Below are 24,065 nucleotides of genomic sequence, written 5' to 3' on the forward strand. Positions count from 1 at the left end.
AAACAAACAAAAGTCATTATGAAAATCGTATTTATTAACCACAAAAAAAACAAAAAGAAGCTCGGCGGGCAATCTTTGTCCTAGCGTCCAACCAACAGTCTGGGACGGCGCCTGTCAGCAGGGGGTTTTGAACGGGGAGGAGTAGGTGGACCTCACTAGCAGGTGAACAGTTGGACCTCACTAGCAGGTGAACAGGTGGACCTCACTAGCAGGTGAACAGGTCAGGTGGACCTCACTAGCAGGTGAACAGGTGGACCTCACTAGCAGGTGAACAGGTGGACCTCACTAGCAGGTGACCCTAGCAGGTGACCAAATTAGGCAACATGCCAATTTAGAACATGGAACATAGAACAAACAAAAAAACATAATATTTAGCGGCGCCTGCGGCTGCCTCTCCGACCTCCGCGGGTATGAAGGCCTGTGGTGCGGCTCCTTGGAGACGAGTCTGACGTGGACGTGGATGTGGACGTGTCCGACGGACTACTGGATGTATCCGTCGTGCTCAGGTTAGCCCTTGACCTGAGAGACCTGAGGGGTGACTCGGTTGTCTTGAGGGTGGGTTCAGGGGCTGAGTTCCGGTCCATTACATCAGCCCCTGAGGCTGAGTTTTGGTCCATCATATCAGCCACTGGAGCGGAGTTTTCGTCCTTTATATCAGCCACTGGGGCTGACTTCTGCTGCATCACGCCAGCCACCGGAGCTGAGCTGTTGGACGTGGACGTGTCCGACACACTGCTGGATGTATCTGTATATGTGGTCAGGTTAGCCCTCGACCTGAGAGACCTGAGGGGTGACTCGGTTGTCTTAAGGGTGGGGTCAGGGGCTGAGTTAGTGTCCATCATATCGGCCACTGTGGCTGAGCTGTTGGGCATCATATCAACCACTGGAGCTGAGCTGTTGTGCATCATATCAACCACTGTGGCTGAGCTGTTGTGCATCATATCAACCACTGGGGCTGAGCTGTTGTGCATCATATCAACCACTGGGGCTGAGCTGTTGGGCATCATATCAACCACTGTGGCTGAGCTGTGCTGCAGCATATCAGCAACTGGGGCTGAGAGATGCTGCATCATACCAGTCACTGGGGCTGAGCTGTTGTGCATCATATCAGCAACTGGAGCTGAGCTGTTGTGCGTCACACCAGTCACTAGGGCTGAGAGGTACTGCATCATACCAGTCACTGGAGCTGAGCTGTTGTGCATCATATCAGCAACTGGGGCTGAGCTGTTGTGCGTCATATCAGTCACTGGAGCTGAGCTGTTGTGCATCATACCAGTCACTGGAGCTGAGCTGTTGTGCGTCATATCAGCAACTGGGGCTGAGCTGTGCTCCATCACGTCCGCCATTCGTTCCAAGCTCCGGCCGATGGACTGCAACACAGGAAACATGCGGCTCTCCATCCGACGGAGCTGACTGACGATGCTCCGCCGGGTATCCACCAGTTCCACCTGCAGCATGTCGAACCGGGCACGCTGAACGTTGAAGAATCCTCGCCTCCGGGCTCGGACGCGGCGGGCACCCCTGCTGCCGCGCGGCGGCGTGGCTGTGGTGGAACACGATTGTCTCTCGTCGTCTCCTTCCTGTTCGCTGTCGTCTTCTGTCTCCCCAGGTTGTTCTGCGGGTGCAAAGAGAATTTGGTGAATTTAATTGAAGAAGACATTTAAAGTTCATTTGTTTTGAGCTATCGCAGCAATAAGGAGTAAACACAGCTGAAACTAATCACATTAGTTGTTTTTTTGTTTTTGTGTGGCAGCATGTATCTGTACAGGAGTTGTTCATGCTAGTACACACAGTAACCTGTAAATCAGGGGTCGGCAACCTTTTTGACATGAAGTGCCATGTTTTTATTTTCTTGATAGTCAGTGTGCTAGATCAACATTATGTTAAATTATGACACCATATCAAAATGTAATATTTCCAACAGATATCGATTGTCCATAAATATAACAAACTTTTTTCTTCTTCTTCTGAACTATTTTCTTTCACATCAGGACATTGTAATGATCAGTAGACTCACCTATCTCCCCTCCCCAGTCAAGAGTTCAGAGTTCGAATGAATGTAGAATTATGTGCAGATTGTAATTTGCATACAGATGTGAGGGGACTTCAATTAATTGACTAAATTGTTTTTAATATCTTATTTTAAAACCAAAAAGCGTCCCTCTCACACTTATGCCAGTGTGATCACCCTCCCCTGTGCCAGTGTTGGCACCCGTGCCTAAGGTTGCCTACCCCTGACATAAATGAAACAAGCCCAGGATGTATTAACTTCAGCTGCATATTTATATTCATACATCCCAATGGTGCTTTACCTGGAAATCCGATCTCTCGCCTTCCAACCCCCTCGACAGCCTCGGGTGGGAGGAGGGCAGGGTCTGCGACGTCCTCGGAATCTGTGGGATTCTGGGAGACGGCGGTGGGACCCCCTCTGGTCGATCCGTCCTGTCTCCTGTTCACGGGCACCTTTCTCTTGCCTATGCGCTTCACATCCTTGAACCTCTTCCTGCTCTGGGTAGCGAGGGTCCTCTGAGGGGCCTTTCCCCGGGCTGCTTGGGCGTCACTGCACATAGTGTGAAGTCTGGCCTGCACCTCCCGTGTCTGGACGTCGGTCTCCTCCGTCGACAAGCGCTCTTGGTCAATCGCATGACTTTCCTGCAATGTTGTGGATAATCGCCATGGTTACATACTGTATGTGGGGCATAAAAGGGAATGTGCTGCTGTCTTGTGTCAGGCTCAACAGCCTGACACAAACCTCAAAAAGCAAATTATTTTTCAAAAGAATATTTTTTATATGTTTACGCCTGCTGTACTGTTTCTATTCTGCTGCTGTGTTACACTTCTGAACCAATCAGTTGCACTGCTCATGAACCTGTTCTGTGACTCATTTACAAAACCGCGTATAATATTAACAGAATAGAATACTAGCAGTGGTGGAAAAAGTACTCATATCTTTTACTTGAGTAAAAATATCAATACGTAGAAATACTCCGTCCGGAATTCTAAATTTACTTGAGTAAAAGTACAAAAGTATTGGTATCAAAATTTATTTAAAGTAACAAAAGTAGAAAGTACTCATTATGCAGAATGTCCCATTTCACAAGTTTTCAAATGTATAAAAATCTTATGAAAATAGCAGATCTATAAGCTCACAATGTGTCGCATCACAGCACATTGCGAGCTTGTACATCGGTTATTTTCAAATGGCCGAAATGTATATAGGGATGAAGTGGTTAATGTATGCTTTGTAATAATAATCAAAATCTACAAAGTAACTAGTAGCTAAAGTTGTCTAATAATTGTAGAGGAGTAAAAGTATAATATTTGCCTCTGAAATGTAGTGGAGTAGAAGTAAAAGTACTGAAAAGTGGACACTCTCAAGTAAAGTAAAAATAGCTCAACATTGTAAGTACATGTACTTAGTTACTTTACACCACTGGTGAGTATGATGAGTGATAGATAGCAACAGTGAAACAACAGACTTGACATAAGCAAGGTTACAGATATTAACAGTTGAGATTATTATTGCCAGGTAGATAGTGTGCTTTAATTGCATCCAAAATGAGAACCAGAAAAATCTGTGTGTGTGTGTGAGCGCACATGTGTGCGTGTTTGTTTTGTAGGTCACTTCCTGAATATTTATGCTTGAATATTATTTTGAGCAACAAACAGCAGAAACTCACCAGATTTTTGTCCACACCCTCCAGTGTTACAGCATCTACGAGAGAAAACCTTGGTTTATTTAACACATTAAAACCGGGAAAGCATGTGTCATTTTAGCTATGTCACAGTACGTTTGGAGAACCAGTACGATTGAAGACAGAGCGCTCGTTTTTAGGCACGGGGCTTCGGGGCGATGCGGGGCTTTTCGAGACAGGGTTTATTAGCGAGGCTCGCGAGGAGGAGGAGCTCCTCCTCCTTCTCCTTCTCCTCCTCCGTGTGTGTGTGTGTGTGTGTGTGTGTGTGTGTGTGTGTGTGTGTGTGTGTGTGTGTGTGTGTGTGTGTGTGTGTGTGTGTGTCAGGGAGAAACTAAAACAAAAGCCAGCAGAACACAATAAAAGTATCTTAACAGTCCACCTGATTCGAATGCTATCTGCATTGAATGGGGAAATAGGCGAGTTTATTAGACCTTTGAATGGGCGAAATAGGCGACCTACTTACCTACCCACGTTTTATCAGACCATTCATTGGGTGTTATCAAGACATACTAACCTACCAACTGACATGACTTAATAGTTCAGTTTAGGTTTCGCTTTTGGTTTTGGACCCTGACGGAGGCGCGCAGTCACAGGCGAACTGTCACCCCGTGAAGGACCACAGAGGGAGCTAAGGCGACCGAGTTGCCGTCCTGAACGGTGTGACGTTCGCCTGTGCCTACTCAGCGCCGTTTGAGTTATGTACCGATAGGCACAGAATCGTAAATATTGTTGTGCGGACTGCTCCGCCTCCAAGTAGGTCAGTAGCTCCTGAATGAATGGTCTGATAAATCGCGGGTAGGTAGTAGCCTATTTCGCCCATTGAAAGGTCTAATAAACTCGCCTATTTCCCCATTCAATGCATTGATAGCACTCGAAGCCGGTCACACACGCGCGCACGTGTGTGTGTGGTCGCGGCAATATATGCTTGTGCACAAGCCTGGCTTGTGGCTCCCTCTAGTGTTGCTTCTACAGAATTGCTGGGTGGGTGGTAAAAACGAGCGAGCCTTCTTCAATCGTACTGGTTCTCCAATCATACTGTAACAGCTATATTTATAGCAACATAGGTTTTTCAGAAAACTCTTTGGATTTAGAGGGCATTTCGTTGCTGTCGGGCAGAAACCTTTCATCTCCATATATATTTTTTTGTGTTCGTAAATTAACACCCTACTACAATCATACTACAGCGTCACAGACAAGCATCACAGGTAGCAGATCCTAAAGCTCGAAACGCCACGCGAAGTGATGCATTTCGAGCTTGTCGATCTGCTACTTTTGCCATTTTTGAATTTGAATCCTGAAAGGTAACAGTTTTGGACATATGAGTTTTCCACCCGACAGAGATGATCTGTAGAATAATCGGCCTCAGGTCTTAATGGGTTAATGTCTTTGAAGAGTGTTCACATGTTTTCCTATGCATTAGATTTGCCGATTCCGTTTCATATACACACACACACTCTCTCAGCACACACACAAACACAGTCAAAACCAGGAACACACACAAACACAGGTGCAACATTTATAATATGATTGATTTTCCATAAATAACACAAGCCCCTCACCTGGTCGTCTGCAACTCGTCTGGACGCCAGAGGTAGAAGGCTCCATCCGTTGTGCTGATCGCATCTCGGTGGTCAGACCGGTCACCACCGGTACTGGTGTGACGATCTGTTTGTCTGCGTTAGAGTGCGCACATTCTTTGCCTTCCACTTCGAAGGGATTCTTGTTGGAATCTGATTGAGTTTTGCATTTCATTGTAGACACTGCACCTTGAATGAAATAAAATAAAATGTAATATTAATGATCATATAAGGCAGGCATCCACAGGGGGGCACTGTAGGCTCTCAAGACAGATGTTTTGGCTCCCACAATATTCAAACGCTTCAGCCTCCTACCTTTCTGTAATTCAGAAGCTCCTAAATTGAGTTAGTTAAATGAGGCAGCACATCCTGTCATTTCCACACTTCGGCTTCACCTGTGCAGTCACGTAAATACCTCTTTTGTCTAAGCCTAGGTAGTTTGCTGCTTGGCAAAATGGAAATTCAAAAGGAAATTTCAAATTTGCTGATTCAACTCTTTCTGAACTCTTTCTGAACTCTTTCTGGAAGATGACAGCTTCCTCTTCTCAAGTTTTACCGGGCTGAATTACAGACCGTCTTTGGAGCATTCGAACATTGAGGAGGAGATGGTCTGGCTTGAGAGACAAGACAAGGGCCTCTGAGAATTGACTATAAATTACATAATAAAATATATATATAATTTAACTAGTTGTATCATCTAAAAAATGTATATACATTATTACTTAACCACTAAAAGAAGAACCTTGAACAACTTAAAGTCACCAATGTACTTCGGTTGACAGGGGTCCCCCATAGTACTTGGTCTCCTCCTTTTCCCCCCTCAACACCAAATCTCTTAATCGAAAATAGCCTATCTACAAGCTCAGAGCTTGTAGATCTGCTATTTCCACCAAATGTTCGGTTATTATTATGACATGCCCAAAATAGGGACACAAGTGTTCATGTGGTTAATATTTGTATCATGCTTTTATACTTTTATACTTATTTTGTGTTTACCTGTATCAATGCAACACGCTTAACATATACACCTAGAAACATACCATTTTGCAGTGAGGTGGTTGAATCTTTAGGGGTGTCCTCCTCCATTGGAACCTGCAACACTTCAGCAGACTCGAACCCCAGCCTGTCTTCAGGCTGCGTCGCCTCAGGCGGAGGAGAGACTCTGGCAGAAGACCCCAGACTGTTCCCAGGGACTTGTAGACTCTTTTCGTCCGAGCGCTTGGGTGGGGTCTCTGTGGCCTCGGGTGTAGAATTCGGTAAAGGTAAAGGTGCAGCACTGCCGACTGTGCGGGACTTAGGAGTGGTTTGGGGAACCTGTGACTTGGCATCTGAACACAGAACAGAGTGTGTGGAATCTTTAAGCGAGGGTGCAACACGGCTGAGACTGCTTAACTTGGTATGACTGGTTTCAGAACCCTTTGTATCCGACGACTTGTCTCCTTTGCCGTTAGGCACAGTGGTCGTGGTTGAATCTTTAACCGAGAGTGCAGCAGCGCTGAGACTGCTGGAGTCGGGCTCAGCGAGGACCTGAGGCTTGGCAACCGATGATTTGTTGGAAGTTTCTGAGGTCTTCGGTGGAGAGGTGTCGTTAGAGTCGATAGGTACGTTTGTATCAATACTGGTGTCCCTGGTCTTGGTGCGAGTGGTTCCGGCATCTTTCTGATCCAAAGGCTTGGGAGTGGGTTTAGGTGGAGGGGCGGTGTTGGGAAGCTTAGACATGGCATCCAGTGATTTGGGTGGACTTGACGTGGTCTTGGGTGGAGAAGTGACATTACAATCTTTGGGTGTAGCATTGCCGGGAAGAGTTGTGTCGGGGCTCTTGTTATCCGAAGGTGTTGGTGTAGTTTCTGTGAGATTAGGTGGAGGAACTGCGGTGCCATCTTTATCCAAGGGTGTAGCGTTGCTGGGAGTATCATTTGATTTGGTTTCGAGTTGATTATCATTTGATTTGTCACTGGATTTGTCCACTGAAATGTGGGGTGTGATTTCTGCAGCTTTTTGTTTGGACTCCTGCACTTTAGGAATGACACCCATTGCATTAGGTTTTTCACTGATGCTTGAATCCTGATGGTCCTTTTGAACAGGTTCGGTGTCCTTCACTTGTGTTTTCTTGCTAGCTTCATCCATTTTTCCTGAAGAATTGACGTTTTCTCTTGGCATCTCGACTTCCGGCTCCCTCCGAGTTGTATTTTCCATGGCAGCCTCGCTCCTCGTTCCACCGGACTCGGCCATTTCTTCAGAGACTCCTGATGTTGTCACCATCTTGGCCACGGATTCTTTCAACTGGACACCTTTCAGAAATTCAGAACCTCTATCTTCCAATTCGGAATCTTTTGGACTTTTGGAACCACCGTCCTTTAACGCAGAATGTTTAGAGATTTCTGATCCTTCATCTTTCGATGCAGAATGTTGTGGGGTTTCCAATATCTCTTTGGCCTTCTGTATTCCTTGAGCTTGGGTGGCCTTTGGCTTTGACGGATCGGAGTTCTTAGACGTTTTGGTTTTGGCTCCCTTTAACGGTTTAACACTGCTAGAGGGCTTGGGCTTAGATGGGGGTCGGACTGGAGCTTTGGCAATTATAGCTGGAGGAATTAGAGGATTGCTGTGAAGGAGAGAAAAATTAACCATTAAGGCTTCAACCAAAAATTATTTTCATAATTGATTAATCTGATAAAAGTTTTTCTTAGACCATATATTGATGTAAATGTAAAATAAGTCACTAAAGTTGGAAATTACAACTTGTAACATCACTTCACCTCTAGAATGAATTATCTTCTCCAATTAAACTGTATTCACCCATCTGACACTCTAATCCAAAATGAGTGAAAATAGGCTCCGCCTTTTTACATTAAAGCCCATTAAAGAGAAATGACCAAAATGCTACCGCATAGCGGTCGCTTTTTATAAGGCGCTGATCAGAGCGCATTTTCTAGCTGAACTGAGCATTTGTAAAAGTTTAAAATTGGTTGCGTTTCAGAAATGCGCTTATGGCGTTGACCGTTTTTTTTATCAGCTGTCCAATCACAACTGTACAATAATACAGACCAGCAAGTTTAAAAACTGACAGCGTGCACCAAACGTTTGATGCTGATAGGTCCAGAGGTTTGCGAGATGGACAGACAGACAGACAGACAGGGGCCAAAAACATAATCTTCATCCCCGGCCGTTGGCCTGGTGGAGATGATGAGTAATACTTATTATCTTGGATTGAGTGGCTAGGGAAGATGTTCCTTGATATCACATTTTTACAAAGATTGAATGCAAATAGTTTGTTTTTCACTACAACCATTCAACTTACACTAATTAAACTGGGAACGCAAGACCGGGAGCGCATCTGTGTCATTTTTTGATTTATTTGGCTATTTTTTGAAAAATCGTGAAAATGTGTGCAAAATCTTTGAATATATACATATATTTTTTAAGCGAACATTTGTAACTCAAATCTTTGCTTCTGGGGGGTCCCTGGAACAAAATATTTTGAAGTGGGGATCCGTGGCCAAAAGTATATAATTTTGGGGGTCCTAGACATGGAAAGGTTTGAGAACCAGTGATTATAGCAACATACGTTTAAAAAAAAATAATAACATTTGTAGAATCCCCAGAAGCAAAGATTTGAGTTACAAATGTTCGCTTTAAAAAAATTATATATATATATATATATATATTCAAATATTTGCACACGATTTTCACGATTTATCAAAAATAGCAGATCTACAAGCTCATAGCTGAATAGCCAAATAAATCTTAAAATGACACAGATGCGATCCCGGTATTAATGGATTGAAGAGAACAATTCAAACACATACAGTTGGGTTGAATTTAAAAAACACACCTCAGGCTCTGACTGGCCAATGCAACTTTAGACGTAGGCATGGGTAGTCTGATCGATGCAGTTGTAGATGGAGTTTGTCTGGTGGCGGACGCAACCGTAGAAGTAGGCGGCGTAGGCCTGGTGGACGCAGTTACAGACGTGGGTGTCGTTTTTCTGGTGGAAGGAGCCGTAGAAGTAGGTCTGGTCGACGCGGCTTTAGACGACGGCGTAGTTTGTCTGGTCGATGTAACTTTAGACGTGGGCGTGGGTTTTCCGGCGGATGCAGCAGTTGTAGATGTAGGTGTAGTTTGTCTGGTCGATGCATCTTTAGATGTAGGCGTGGGTTTTCCAGTGGATGCAGCTGTAGATTTAGCTTTAGATGTATGTGTAGTTTGTTTGGTTGATGACACTTTAGATGTAGCAGAGGAAGAGGAAGATGTAGGCGTAGTTTGTCTGGTTGATGAAACTTTGGACGCACTAGCTGAAGATGTAGGTGTAGTTTGTCTGGTGGATGCAGCTGTGGAAGTAGATGTAGGATGTCTGGTGGATGCAGATGCAGATGTAGGTTTTCTGGTGGATGCGGTTGTAGATGCAGCTGTAGATGTAGGCAGGCTTGTCGATGCAGCTGTAGATGTGGGCGTGGGTTGTAGAGGAGGCCTACTGTGAAGGAGCGAAGGAAAGACAATAATGCTGCAACTGACAATTATTTTCGTGACTGATTATTAATCTGATGACATTGCATGCATGCATTATTTGACAAAGAGATCCACTTTAGATCATATAACGTGTGAACTAGAGCAATACAATCACTTCACCCCTGGAATAAATGTCTACTCCAATTACCCTTTACAAGTGATAAGTTGTGAAGTCCCAGGTTAAAGGGAGGAGGGAGGTATAAGGGATTGGTTTTGTACCTTAGTTTTTGTTCTTTTTTCTTCTTTTCTCTGTTTAGAATAGAAAAATAGGAAAACAAATTGTGTACCACTGACTGTTTTGTATATTGTTACCACATTTGGATGGACGTTTGGTGAATCAGTGTTAAGACAAAAGGTCACTTAGAAACTTAACCCATTCAACCCGGGGACACATCTCTGTCATTTTAGATTTCTTTGGCTATTCAAAAATAGCTGATATACAAGCTCATAGCGCGGGACCGAGTGCTGCACTATGAGCTTGTAAATATATGTATTGTATGCATGTATGCGCGAGTGTGTGTGTGTATGTATGTGTGTGTGTATGTGTGCATATATATATATATATATATATATATATATATATATATATATATATATATATATATATAAATAAATAAATAAATAAATAAAAAATAAAAAATCTTTGCTTCTGGGGGTCCCTGGAACAAAATATTGCGGGTGCCGCGCTACGAGCTTGTATATCTGCTATTTTTGAATAGCCAAAGAAATCTAAAATAACACAGATGCGTTCCCGGTCTTAATGGGTTAAAGGAGAAATCCGGACATTTTAAGTGTTATCTTTGATGTGTAGTTACTCACTCACCGAGTTATGAAGTGGCGTTGAGTTTTTCCAGCGATCCCCCTGTCTGTGAGTCTGGTCGACCCCCACCATTGGCATAGTGGGAGGCGTGTGTCTTAGTGAAAATCGCCTAATTCCACAGCTCCAAACTTCTTTTTTTTTTCACAAATCCTCCTCATGGTGTCTCCTGATACTTTCTCGCGAGATTTCCCGTCCTCGACTCACTGCGCTCCTCGGGAAATCTCGCGAGACGCGAGATTTCACACGAGAGGAAAACATTCACGTCGCTGACCATGAACGCCAGCTCGTGAGTGATAAACAGTGCATGTGAAAGTATCAGGAGACACCATGAGGAGGATTTGTGGGAAAAAAAAGAAGTTTGGAGCTGTGGAATTAGGCGATTTTCACTAAGACACGCGCCTCCCACTATGCCAATGGTGGGGGTCGACCAGACTCACAGACAGGGGAATCGCTGGAAAAACTCAACGCCACTTCATAACTCGGTGAGTGAGTAACTACACATCAAAGATAACACTTAAAATGTCCGGATTTCTCCTTTAATAAAGGGCAGACTCAGTGCTATGATGATGAGAGTAAAATCCAGATAGGAACTCATCAAAGTAATGATGTTACCTCTTCCCTGCTGCGACTGCAGTAGATTTCCTCTTCCTCTTCCTTTCCGGGGACGAGCGAGAGGGAGCCGGGGACGAGCGAGAGGGAGAAGGGGACGCGGAGGAGTAGGACGAGAACGAGGAGTAGAACATGGTCCCTCTTCTCCTGGACGCCGGAGAGACGGAGCGCCTCCTCTGTTTGGACGGAGGAGAAGGGGAGGAGCCCTTCCTCTGCCGTCTGGACGGAGGGGACGCCGACCTCCTTCTACTCCGTCTCTCCGAAGGAGGAGAAGAGGAGCGCTTGCGGGAGGAGGAGGAGGTGGAGGCGGGGGGCTTTGTTTTGAGTCCGTCCAGCAGGGCCGGCAGAGCCCCCATCACGGCACTCACATCCAGATCAGGATTGTCTGAGAGACCTGTGGGTGAGAGAGAGCGAGGAGGAGAGGAAAAAAAAGACAGTTTGAGAAATAAACAGTGGTGGAAAAAGTGCTCAAATTGCTGTTACAAGTAAAAGTCCGAAATTAAAAATGTACTTGAGTAAAAGTACAAAAGTGTTGGCTTCAAAATGTACTTAAAAGTACCAAAAGTAAAAGTAGTAGTTATGCCGAATGTCCCGTCTGAAATGTTTAAAAGGCTTTTGAAAATAGAAGATCTACAAGCTAACAACGCGTCGCCGTGCAACGCGTTGTGAGCTTGTAGATCTGCTGTTTTCAATTAGCCACGGTTTACATAGGGCTGAAGTGGTTAACGTATGTTTTGTAATCAAAATCTACAAAGTAACTAAAGTTGCCTGTATTATTATTGTCTCTAAATTTTTATCTAGCACTTTTTATTGTTTTAGTTTTTTCATCATTTGATTTCATCTTTATTTATATTGAACAAATACAAACAGTATTACAGTAGTACAGAAAACTTCCTACTCCATACATCATCAACCCAACACGACCATTTTTGTTCAAGAAGGGGCAGAGAGCAATAAGCTTATAATATATTAATAAAGCTGGTACGACTTTGGGTACTTAGAAAAGCGCTATATAAATCTGAGCCATTATTATTATTATTCTAATTATTAAACACTTAAAAGATGCACCATGCAACTTTCCTGCTCTACCCCGGATTTGAACCCGCGTCCCTCCCTGCGCAAGTGCTGAAATTTACCACCGAGCTAATAGAGCCTGCCTGCTTTCTAGGGGGAGAAATCACATTTTCACGTTCACAACATTCGTGTCAAACCAGAGACAGGATTGTGTCCAAAGGTCGTGTCCAACCCAGACACAGGATCTAAATGCCTCAACAGAAGAGCAGGGAGACCAAATACAACCACTCCACTGGGGTTATTCACAGGAGACCAAATACAACCACTCCACTGGGGTTATTCACAGGAGACCAAATACAACCACTCCACTGGGGTTATTCACAGGAGACCAAATACAACCACTCCACTGGGGTTATTCACAGGAGACCAAATACAACCACTCCACTGGGGTTATTCACAGGAGACCAAATACAACCACTCCACTGGGGTTATTCACAGGAGACCAAATACAACCACTCCACTGGGGTTATTCACAGGAGACCAAATACAACCACTCCACTGGGGTTATTCACAGGAGACCAAATACAACCACTCCGCTGGGGTTATTCACAGGAGACCAAATACAACCACTCCACTGGGGTTATTCACAGGAGACCAAATACAACCACTCCACTGGGGTTATTCACAGGAGACCAAATACAACCACTCCGCTGGGGTTATTCACAGGAGACCAAATACAACCACTCCGCTGGGGTTATTCACAGGAGACCAAATACAACCACTCCACTGGGGTTATTCACAGGAGACCAAATACAACCACTCCACTGGGGTTGTTCACAGTCAAAGTTTTCTCATCTTTGACGGCAAACTTTTTGATATCGACTGTCGTGAAACTAAGGAAAAGCGTGGAGATGCTGGTTCACATAGACTGCTTTGATACTCCACTACCCTGCCAGCCATCTGTTGCTCTGTCTATCCATCCATCCATCCATCTGTCTATGTGTGTCTCTCTCTTACTTTTGGTCTCCATGAGTTTCTTGGCCAGCATCTCTGTGAACGTCTCTCTCTGTCTGCTTCCAGAGGACCTCCCTGGAGACGACCTCCTCTCAGAGGACCTCCTCTCAGAGGACCTCCTCTCAGAGGACCTCCTCTCAGAGGACCTCCCTGGAGACGACCTCCTCTCAGAGGACCTCCTCTCAGAGGACCTCCTCTCAGAGGACCTCCCAGGAGACGGCCTCCTCTCACGGCCACCTCGGTCGCAAGGAGAGCGAGACCTGGACCTGGTCCTGGATCTGAACCTGGTGGGATTGAACAGTGATGGATTACATGAGAGTATGGTGAATTAATATTACTTATAGAAAACAATTCGCTTTATTTGGATAGGCGAGTGTCAAGTCACCTTTATTAACTCTTTTACTGCCATGGACGCGTTAACTCGTCGAATTCTGCTAAGGTGCAGCCTGCCGTCAACGATTTTGAACGAGTTTGGACAAGTTTTCATTATTTAATTGTCTTTGAAAAAAAGATTGCACTGTTCTCTATAATCCGGAGCAGAGTCCTGCAACGGGCCGGGTACCCGCGGATACCCGACGGGTACCCGCGTTTGACGGGTGGAAACGGGTGAAAGTTTTACTTTGATAAGATCACGGGTACGGGCACGGGCGGTACTGAACTAATCGCGGGCGGGTATCATTTTATTGTGAAAATCAGAGAGCAGTCAGAGCACTGTTTCCGCCCAAACAACGTCACTTGTGTAACTTAACCATAGAACTTAACACAGCACAACTGCATGGAGCATGCTGGTCAGTTATCTTAACTCACAAAAACACATTGAACATCCTGTTAAACCTTCAAATTAAAACCATATGATGACGTAAACAACGACACATGTGTGCTGCGTAGATGCGCGTTCGCGCGCGTGCCTTAAGCTCGCTCCTCCGTCTTCACTTGATTTCTGTACAAACCTGACCTCTGAATGTAGCGCTGTTGTTGAAGGCTGCTATCTTTTTCAACACACTTTTCAATAGGATTTACATTTTACACGGGTAAACGGGCGGACAACGGGTCGATTATTTGACGGGCGGGGCGGGTCTGGTTTGTATTTTGAAATAATCACGGGTGACGGGTCGGTCTACGGATCTGAGTATTGACGGGCGGGGCGGGCGCGGGTTCTCAAAATTGGACCCGTGCAGGACTCTGATCCGGAGTGACCACTTTCACTGTAACTCGCACGGATACGGAAATAACGTTTTGCACTGGATTCGACGAGACACCGTGTATTCAATGGGCTGTAGCAAAGGAAGCGATAGTTCCGGTTTGATTTTTGTATCTCTGCACGACAAACAGTGGTCCCCTTTGTGTTTACCAACCGTCTTACAAGCGATCATAATGTATATAAATGTTCTGTGGCCAGCTGGGGAGGTGGGAAAGACGTGCATTTTTGACAAAAGATGCTGTTTTCAGGGTGCCGTCGGCAGGGAGAGTTACCTCAAGGGTGAAAATGTTTTCCTCTGGGGATCGGCCACAGATCCTGTTTGTGTCTACACACGGTGGATCGATGGATCATTATGGATCAAATTAAAACACGAAAATCGCTGGCAGTGGGTGAGTTTATTAATGTATATACTCTGGCAGTGAAAGTTAATATGACAAATTTTTTAACCCATTGAGACCTGAAGCCGATTCTACATGTCTCCTAAATCCCAACAGTATTCTGAAAAACCTATGTTTCTATATCAGTGGTGCTCAATATTTTTCATGTCCAGGACCCCCAGAATGATATGTATTTGGCCGCGGACCCCCATCAAAATATCTTGTTCCAGGGACCCCCCAGAAGCAAAGATTTGAGTTAAAAATGTTCGCTTTAAAAATATATATATTCAAAGATTTGCACACATTTTCACGATTTTTCATAAATAGCAGATCTACAAGCTCGTAGTGCGGCACTCGGTGCCGCGCTATGAGCTTGTAGATCTGCTATTTTTGATTAGCCAAAAGTGTAAAATAATGCTTTTCAGCTCAAATCTAAAAATGACACAGTTCCAGGTCTTAATGGGTTAAATAACAGGAGTTGACCCAAAGTGCTTTCCAATCGAGGCAAATAGTCAAACAAAAACAAATAACATTATGCTATTCAACAATGTATTGTTCACTATACTGAGACCAAGCCCCTGATAAAGGAAATCCCTTACTAACAAATTAGCATATTCTACTTGAGACTGTGTCGGAGGTTGACTGTGAACACTTGCTCATGAGAGAGACTTTGTGAGACTTTATTTGCGGAAGTAGAAGCTATGCCACCATAATGATTCTATTAATCATTCTAACCCTCAATCTCGATCCCACTAACCTTCGTGAGTGTCTGGAGCCGCGCGGTGAACGTGATCTGGAACGTGAACGTGAACGAGATCGAGACCTTCGCGTCTCCCTTGTTGTACCTCTCCTCGACGACCTGGAGGAGCTGCCACGGCGGCGCCGGTGGGGGCTGGGCGAGCGAGACGAGGAGTCGGAGTGTGAACTCTGGGAGGAAGAGGAAGAGGAGCGCTTGGCTGAGGTGCCGAGCCGGAGGGAGGGTCCAGCTCTGGAGGGAGGGGTTTGGATGGAGAGAGGGATAAAGGGAGGGAGTTCTGGTGTTGGTGAAGGAATGGACAGAAGAGAAAACGTGCTGCCTGACCTCACGGGGTAACACAGAATAAGCTAAGCTTTTGACATAACTTAATATGAATACCTATCAAGTGTCTGGATGTTTTTTGACGATTTAAGCTGGGACCGCTCTTCCTAACTCTACGGTGGAAGATTAACCTGTTTTAACACATTGAATGCCAATCGCGTAGATCTACGCGAACCTATTTAAAGCCGCAGCGTGCCAGTCGCGTAGATCTACGCGAACCGCCGATTCCCATTGATTTTGCCCCAGGTGCACTTTCCGAATTTTTTTGATCCATTTCCGTTTCCGGTTTCCGGTCGGAAACAGAATTATTCGGGTTCCGTTTTTTTCGATCGTATCCGCTTCCTGTCTGGGATCCTGTTTAAAACTCGATTTTCTCGGTTGTTGTTTTTCTCCTCGCTGATCACTGTTTATGGTTGATCGGCTGTATCTTCAAGATGGCGGCACGGATTTGGAAACTATTTTCGCTGGCCGTTTCTCACGGATCCGCCGTGTGTTTAGAACCAAATGAACGCGCACTTTTAACTTATTTAGCGAGGTCTGTGGCGACATGAAAAAAACAAAAAAACAACAATAAAACGCTGGCACTGGTGAGTACATTATGAGATTAAACTCTGGCATGGAATGTGTTAATAGTTATTGTATGCGTTCTCTAATCTAATGAAATACCCATCGGGTACTACATCTTCATACTTCTTCTTTTCGTGTTTTCATACTAGTGGCCGGTCTTCTACCAACACCCATTCCCACCAACACCCACAGCAAACCCATTCCCAGGTTGTAACAAAGTTACAACATCACTATAGCTTGCATATTCAAACCTAATTTCAACGATGCCATATTTCTAAAGTTCAGCACTCTGAACGTACATAGAAAAAAAACCAGAAGTTAGCTCACCTGGCCTCAGGTGTCAACTTGCCGTCCCAAAGTGGAAATCTAGGGAGAAATCACAGACAATTAACTTGATCTATTCCACATCTAAAAAGGTACGTCTCAGTGCAAACCCGTACTTCTATCTTTGTCTTTTCATATGGCAAATCTGTCAATATAAAACAGATTGGACTATTCACACAATGTGATTGGTTGATAGGTGTGGTATTATAACAATATCACATGGCTATGAAGTCTAATGTCCATTTCTACTGTATGACTCCACAGCTAAGAAACGTTAGGCTACACAGTAGGTCAAATGAAATCCACAACAAAATGACATTTAAGATGAACTTTGACCTCTGTGATGACGTAAAGGGGGTGTAAGTGATTATTATTATAATTTTTATGCATTTATCTTTTCACCATAAAATAGCTCTATATTCCCATACTAATCATTGTTTTCAGTAACATCTCATTAGTAAAAAATAAATAAATACATTTTCAATGTTATCCAATCAGAGAAGAGAACTCACACAGGATATAAAATTGAAACTGATAAACTATCTTTGTTGGTATCCTGACCTGAAAATGTATTTTCTGTTTACTAAAGAGCGGAAGATAGGGAGACCCCTGAACACTGAATATTGTAATATTAAGCTGTAATTTTTTTTTACAAACATATCACTTACACCCCCTTTAACTATGGAAGAGTTGATAAGAGTTATGCATGCCTCCAGGAAAGATGAGATTGATGAACTTGAAAGACAAAATGAAGTGAAGTATAATGATGAAAACAGAAGAAATAAAAGGTACTGACATCTTGCGGAGGTGGCTGCAGCGGTTCATGTGAAGGCTGGTTTTCAGGTGGGAGATCCACACCTAGCAGTCAAAACACAGAAGTTAAATAAAGGTGTCATGGTCATCATGGTAACCATAATCATTATCACTATACTACTACTACTACTACAGTTCTGTGTCCGACAGCTGACATGGAAAAGACAAACTATTTTAAAATGATGTTGTGAAAATGCTTAGAGTAAACTGACCTGTGGTTTCCTAAATATGTGAGGTAATGTTTTGTTAGAATACGTTTTATCATAAGACAGCTGTGTTCTGTGCTGCCCACCTGGCTCCCATAGCAAGGGGGGTTTGAGGTCTCATTTACTACTCCCTTTCCTTGTTTATGTATTTCTTTAGATGGCATGGGACTTATGCTTTTCTCTTCATCAAATCACAGCATGGGGTGTATTCTTGTACTATAATACAACAACTTAATCTAGCCTCATCATCTATCCTTCTATAAATTACTGAAATCTGTGTGTGTGCGTGTAAGTGCACTCTGTGCCGCGCTATGAGCTTGTAGATCTGCTATTTTTGAATAGCCAAAGAAATCTAAAAATGACACACAGATGCGTTCCCGGTCTTGGGATGGATTAAGCAGAATGGACTGAGACTTGTACTCTTGTGTCTGGTGTCAGTCTGTTCTCCGGTGCACCGTCTACTGCAGCTCCAACTAGCATGGGTTCTCAAACTTTTTTACCTTCATGCCCGGCATGAAGTCAGTCGGATCAGTGGTCGTCCAGAGCCGCCGACCTGACTGAAATTCCCATATATGGGCATAAAAGGGATACTCTAAGTACAATGGGTATGGCATAAGGGAGGGTAACGCGTTCTGTATGTAATTATGTAATAATTCATAACGACATAATGAATATAAGCCTATTGTATGAGCCTCCTAAAGTAGAACATTGGTTGTTATTATTTTTTAACTGTCCTGATAAGAACTTTCTGCCGCGTTACTGACCTTATGTTTGTATCTTGTACTGTACCCTGAGGAATATCACTTCACTTAGCCTTGAGAATGTTAGTTCTGTATATCAGTAGGAAAAGTTTTGGTTCCCCTGCCTACAACCTTTTAATCTCTCAAGACAGATTCAAACGGGGAAAAAAATTATTCCCCCCCCTTTTTTTGCCGATGGGTTCCCAGATTGCCAACTTTTAAATCATGGTGGGTAACAGCTGTCACAGCTGCATCCTGGCATTGTTGACAGCTTGAGCCTACCATTGGTTACTTCCTCTATTCCTCAGCAACGGCCTCTAGCAGCCAATAAGGTGATTGCATCATGTACTGTTAAGACACATGCCATTGCCTGCCTTTGTGCTTTTTGCTCCCGTTAATGAACTGCTCTTTGTACTTGAGGGTCTCAGTATATTTCTGGTCAGTCGATAGCAGTTTTGTAAAAGTGAATTTCCACCAAATGTCTGTCTGTCTGTCTGTGTCCCTTTTATGCCGATACACGAAGGACCTTGAAGAATGCGTGGAATCTCTGCAAGCATGCGTATCTGCGTGTGTCTGTCCTTCACGTATCTAGAGAACCGTCTGAGTGATTGACCTCAAACGTGCCGCGTGTATCGCCGAGGCGAGGACACGAGGGAGGGCAGCCCCCAGTATGAAGTCTGTCCAAAAAAAAAATTCCGCTTCGTAATGTGTGTGTGTAGATGTACTTAATTAATGCAAATCAATCGCACAAAATAAAACACTCCTGGTGTGTATGTATGGACCTTTATAAGCAGATTATAGAGTAGGGATGGGAAGATATGAAAATTTCATGTCACGATTATTGTGACCAAAATAATTGCGATTTACGATATTATCACGATAATCAAAATATGCTTAAAACTCAGACAAATACATATAATTTTGGGGGTCCTTGACATGAAAAAAGTTTGAGAACCACTGATATTCCATACTGATATACTTATAGCAACATAAGTTAAAAAAAAAAAAGGATTTAGAAGACATTTATAGAACCCCCAGAAGCAAAGATTTGAGTTACAAATGTTCGCTTAAAAAAATATATATATATATTCAAAGATTTGCACAAATTTTCACGATTTTTTAAAATAAATTGCAGATCTACAAACTTGTAGCACGGCACTCAGTGCCGCGCTATGAGCTTGTATATCTGCTATTTTTGAATAGCCAAAGAAATCTAAAAATGACATAGATGCGTTCCCGGTCTTAATGGGTTAATAATTGGAAAACAAAATCAGAGGGAACGCTAACGGGACATGGGGTCTTCAACTCACCTTCATTGATCGACATGTTTTTTCATCGATCGAACAAGTGTGGGGAAAGACTTTGGGCGAGAGCCCGCTGTAGTCTCTCCTCATGTCGAGCGATGGCAGCTTGGGCGGTGATGGTAACTGGTGCTGGATCGACGTCAGTGGGCTGATGGCAGCAGACCCAGGAGGAGGCACCTCTGAGGTATGAAGACCAGGGTTATTATAACGAAAACTAGAATGGAAAAAAGGTCAACTGAAATGAAAATAAAAGCAAGGCTTTTCAAAAAACGATAACTAACTGAAACACTAATATAATTGTGTGTTTTCGAAACTAGCAAAAACGAACTAAAGCAAAGAGAAAAAATAGCAGATCTACAAGCTCACAACGCGTCAAAGCACGTCGCATCGCGGTGTGTTGTGAGCTTTTAGATCAGCTATTTTTGCCAATTTTCTTGCCATTCTTTCTTTTTCTTGCCTCCTACTAATTCATATTACAAAAAAACTAAAACTATTAATAAAAAACTAAAACTAGCAAACTCACTCAAAATGAAAACTAATGACAAATGCAAATCTTTAATAACCTTGATGAGGACCAGGAGGAGGAACCACTGACGTATGAAGAACAGGAGGAGGAACCACTGACATATAACGCCCAGGAGGAACCACTGACGTATGAAGACCAGGAGGAGGAACCACTGACATATAACGCCCAGGAGGAACCACTGACGAATGAGGACCAGGAGGAGGAACCACAGACGTATGAAGACCAGGAGGAGGAATCACTGACATATAAGGCCCAGGAGGAGGAACCATTGATGTATGAGGACCAAGAGGAGGAACCACTGACGTATGAGGCCCAGGAGGAGGAACCACTGATGTATGAGGCCCAGGAGGAGGAACCACTGATGTATGAGGCCCAGGAGGAGGAACCACTGATGTATGAGGACCAAAAGGAGGAACCACTGACGTATGAGGACCAGGAGGAGGAACCACTGACATATGAGGCCCAGGAGGAGGAACCACTGACGTATGAGGACCAGGAGGAGGAACCACCGAAGTATGAGGCCCAGGAGGAGGCCTTGGCTTTGCTTGCTGCTGCTGCTTCTGAGCCTCATGTCCGACCACTGACACTTGACACTGATGTGACCCTTGACCCTGAACACCACCTTGGTCCTGCTGCATCTCACTGGTGTCTTGGACCACAAAGCCATTCTGGGTCGTCATGGCGGTCACGGGAGCCAGAGATGTTGGATGTTGGGTCTCTCTGACCGGAATGGGTTTCGCCGATTTGCCGATTCTGTTATCCATGTCTTTCGTCAGAAGTGAGGTTGGATTCTGAGCGATTGCAGATCGGTTGACCTGGTCCCAATTCGATGTTTGCATATTTGAGTCACTGGGAGTCTGTGCGGAAGAAGGCAACATCAATCCCACGGGCGAGATGGAACCAGTGCCAGAATTTATCTGGAAGGAGCCGACACAGGGGGATGCCGTGCTGCTGAATTGCGTCAACCCGGCATCTTTTGCCAGTGGCTGGCAGCCTTGAGCGCCACTGGCGAAACTGTCCGTCATCGGCAACCTGCTCCCACTCACACCACCGATATTTGCAGTGGCACCACTACTAACCGTCGCATCAAACTCGGCGCTAAAGTATTTACTGGTATGTCCATATTCAATCACTTTGCTTGGCTGCTGAAAGGCAGAGGAGGCCATTTCCTCGTGTCTATTGACCGCCCCCGCTCCATCTGAACTTGTCAAGAGGTCTGATTCACTCGCGACGCTTTCGGTTTGAGGTAAGCGCTCCGCGTCCAGCCTGCTGGACAGAGCGGCAATCCTATCCATCTTTGCAGCGCGGATGTTTCGCAGGGTGGACGGCATGTTGGCAGGCGTCAACGCGTCCTCCGGGTAGGACATGAGTAGCTCCAAGTCCTCGTCCGAGAGGCCAAACTGGCGCAGGATGTCTTTGGCAGATTCAGCGGTGTGTTGTTGGGTTTGGCTGGGGTTGGGAGTGGGACTGGCAGTCACAGATGGGTTTTCGGGGGCCGAGTAATCCCCTAACCTCTGAAAGGCAGACTCGGTGGCTTCCGGTGCACCGGCACTGGAATTGTTACTGCTGCCATCACTACTGCCAGCAGCATGACCGGGTGTTCGAGATGACTGTGGGGATTGGGACGGCAGAGAGGAGTGAGGCAGAGGGATGTCTTTCAGCCAGCCCAGAGAGTAGTTCCCGTGCGACTCCATGGCCAGTCAGGAGAGAAACCTGGACTTGTTAAGAGACCCCGGGGTGGGAGAAGGGGGATGATGCAATCCAATAGCGATGCAAACCTGAAAAGGTTGACAGGAACAAAAGGAAAGGATATTGGAGTCAGTCCTTGGGATCTTTTGGCAACCTTAAGGCCCTTCAGACATATTTTCTTTCTGTCATTATTCTATTTTATTTTGGAGAAACATAGGTATTAATACTTGGTATATTTGTGAGATATGATGAATGTGGAATTAAAGACTATCATCGTTATCAGTCTTCATTTGAGGAGGCTTGTGCTTCAATTCCAAAAGTTCTTCAATCTCAACTACAGAAGAGGATCAGCTCATAAAGACCCACACACTCTGTCAAGGCGAGTCATGTATGACTGTGAAGGGGGCTATGTTAGTTTTTACCTTTTGCAGGGGGGGGGGGGGGGGCGTTGTATGAGAGGTGTGTGGAACTGTTAAAGTGATACCCTTATGTACATGTCATGGTGACTTTGGCTGACAACTGTCAACAGTAAATAATTCGGAATCAACTTTGTCCTGTGTGAACTGTCCTGTGTGAACTCAGTATCCACTGACTGTATAGTTTTTTAACTTCAGTCATAATGATGGTATTTGGAGAGCCAAATGTTTTCTGATGTGGTACTCAGTGTAAAAAGATTGATAACACAGTTGACTAGACAAGACTACAACTAGTCATACGCTTGTCATATTCAGTGGCGTAAAGTAACTTAGTACATTTACTCAAGTACTGTAATTAAGTACAATTTTGAGGTATTTTTTACTTTACTGGAGTATTTCCAATATTCAGTACTTTTACTTCTACTCCACTACATATCAAAGGCAAATATTGTACTTTTACTCCACTACAATTATTTGAAAACTTTAGTTACTAGTTACTTTGAAGATGTTGATTATTATTACAAAACATACAGTAACCACTTCAGCCCTATTTAAACTTGTAGATCTGCTATTTTCAAAAGATTTTGTATACATTTTGAACTTGTGAAATGGGACAGTCTGCATAATGAGTACTTTCTACTTTTGGTACTTTAAGCACATTTTGATGCCAATAAACTTTTGTACTTTTACTCAAAATCACTCAAATCAATCAAACTTGTACTTGTAACAGAGTATTTTCTACATTGCAGTATTGATACTTTTACTTTAAAAAAAAAGTACTTTTCCACCACTGGCCAAATTTTGTAGGAGAAAGATAAGAAGGGTCTGGATTTTGGGCCCATCCCCCAACACAAACACACACACACACACACACACACACACACACACCACCATGAAAAGACACCATGCATCCACCCCACCCCATGCAAAGTAGTGGTACTTATACTGGAGTCACTCTGAGACATTACTGTAACACTTGACTCACACTTAAGTGTGTAGTAATTAGTCTGTAAGTGGAATCCTGTTGTGTTAAATGTATATCACTGTGCCAACAACAAGTCTTAATACAATAAGTGCATTATTATTATTGTGCACGGCACGTGCTCCTAACCCTTTCATTCATAGCTTGTAGAATCGTCCTCGTTTTAATGGCAATGGTTGTTAATTATGACACAGCCTACCTTGTTGTTACTGCGTAGTTTTGAGCTGTTTCGTTTCTTCTCTTGCCTTAGTTTCCTGTCGCTGCAGTGACAGGACCGACAGGACTGAACATCTGCCGAGGTTTCCACGACTGTGTCGGTGTGTCCCATAGCCCGAAGGGGCGGCGGTGCTTATGATTGGTTGGTGTGTACTGCGTACGCTTTAGCAGTTTTGTAGATCCGGTCTATAATGCGGACAGCCGGATACGGAAACGGTGTCTGAAAGTTGCCGGATATGGTAGGTAGGCGGACTCTAGACCAGTGGTTCTCAAACTTTTTCATGTCAAGGACCCCCCAAATTGACACTTATTAGCCCGCGGACCCCCATTTGAAAAGATATGCCAGGGACCCCCATAAGAGAAGATTTTTTTACGGCTCTAGCAGTGATTC

At 44.2% G+C, this 24,065-nt stretch overlaps 1 protein-coding gene across 3 annotated transcripts; it reads right to left on the reverse strand.

Moving 5' to 3' along the window:
* Window positions 1-298: 298 nt before the first annotated feature.
* On the reverse strand, window positions 299-23,768 carry LOC308102063 (uncharacterized protein). Of its 3 annotated transcripts, XM_080451655.1 has the most exons (16): window positions 23,658-23,768; window positions 20,409-22,149; window positions 19,852-20,024; window positions 17,579-17,640; window positions 16,786-16,824; window positions 15,571-15,801; window positions 13,397-13,519; window positions 13,239-13,351; window positions 11,211-11,601; window positions 9,998-10,027; window positions 9,105-9,743; window positions 6,313-7,874; window positions 5,255-5,461; window positions 3,681-3,715; window positions 2,313-2,652; window positions 299-1,615 (listed from the first exon to the last, which is right to left on the reverse strand). In XM_080451655.1, the coding sequence occupies exons 2-16, from the start codon at window positions 22,063-22,065 to the stop codon at window positions 372-374; spliced, it is 6,846 nt and encodes a 2,281-aa protein (XP_080307781.1). In that variant the 5' UTR covers window positions 22,066-22,149; window positions 23,658-23,768; the 3' UTR covers window positions 299-371. The 3 variants fall into 3 exon arrangements, with proteins under 3 accessions (XP_080307781.1, XP_080307779.1, XP_080307780.1); XM_080451653.1 differs by having other exon boundaries at window positions 13,239-13,519; XM_080451654.1 differs by lacking the exon at window positions 9,998-10,027 and having other exon boundaries at window positions 13,239-13,519.
* Window positions 23,769-24,065: the final 297 nt, after the last annotated feature.

The sequence above is a fragment of the Gymnoscopelus braueri genome (assembly GCF_963280865.1).
Source record: "Gymnoscopelus braueri genome assembly, chromosome: 15".
NCBI lineage: Eukaryota > Metazoa > Chordata > Actinopteri > Myctophiformes > Myctophidae > Gymnoscopelus > Gymnoscopelus braueri.

Coding starts and splice junctions, on each gene's coding strand:
- LOC308102063 (XM_080451653.1), bottom strand. CDS start 22,065: ATGGAGTCGCACGGGAACTACTCTCTGGGCTGGCTGAAAGACATCCCT. Junction 9,744..9,997: donor AAAAAAGAACAAAAACTAAG/GTACAAAACCAA, acceptor GCTCCTTCACAG/TAGGCCTCCTCTACAACCCA. Junction 2,653..3,680: donor AGGGTGTGGACAAAAATCTG/GTGAGTTTCTGC, acceptor ACAACATTGCAG/GAAAGTCATGCGATTGACCA.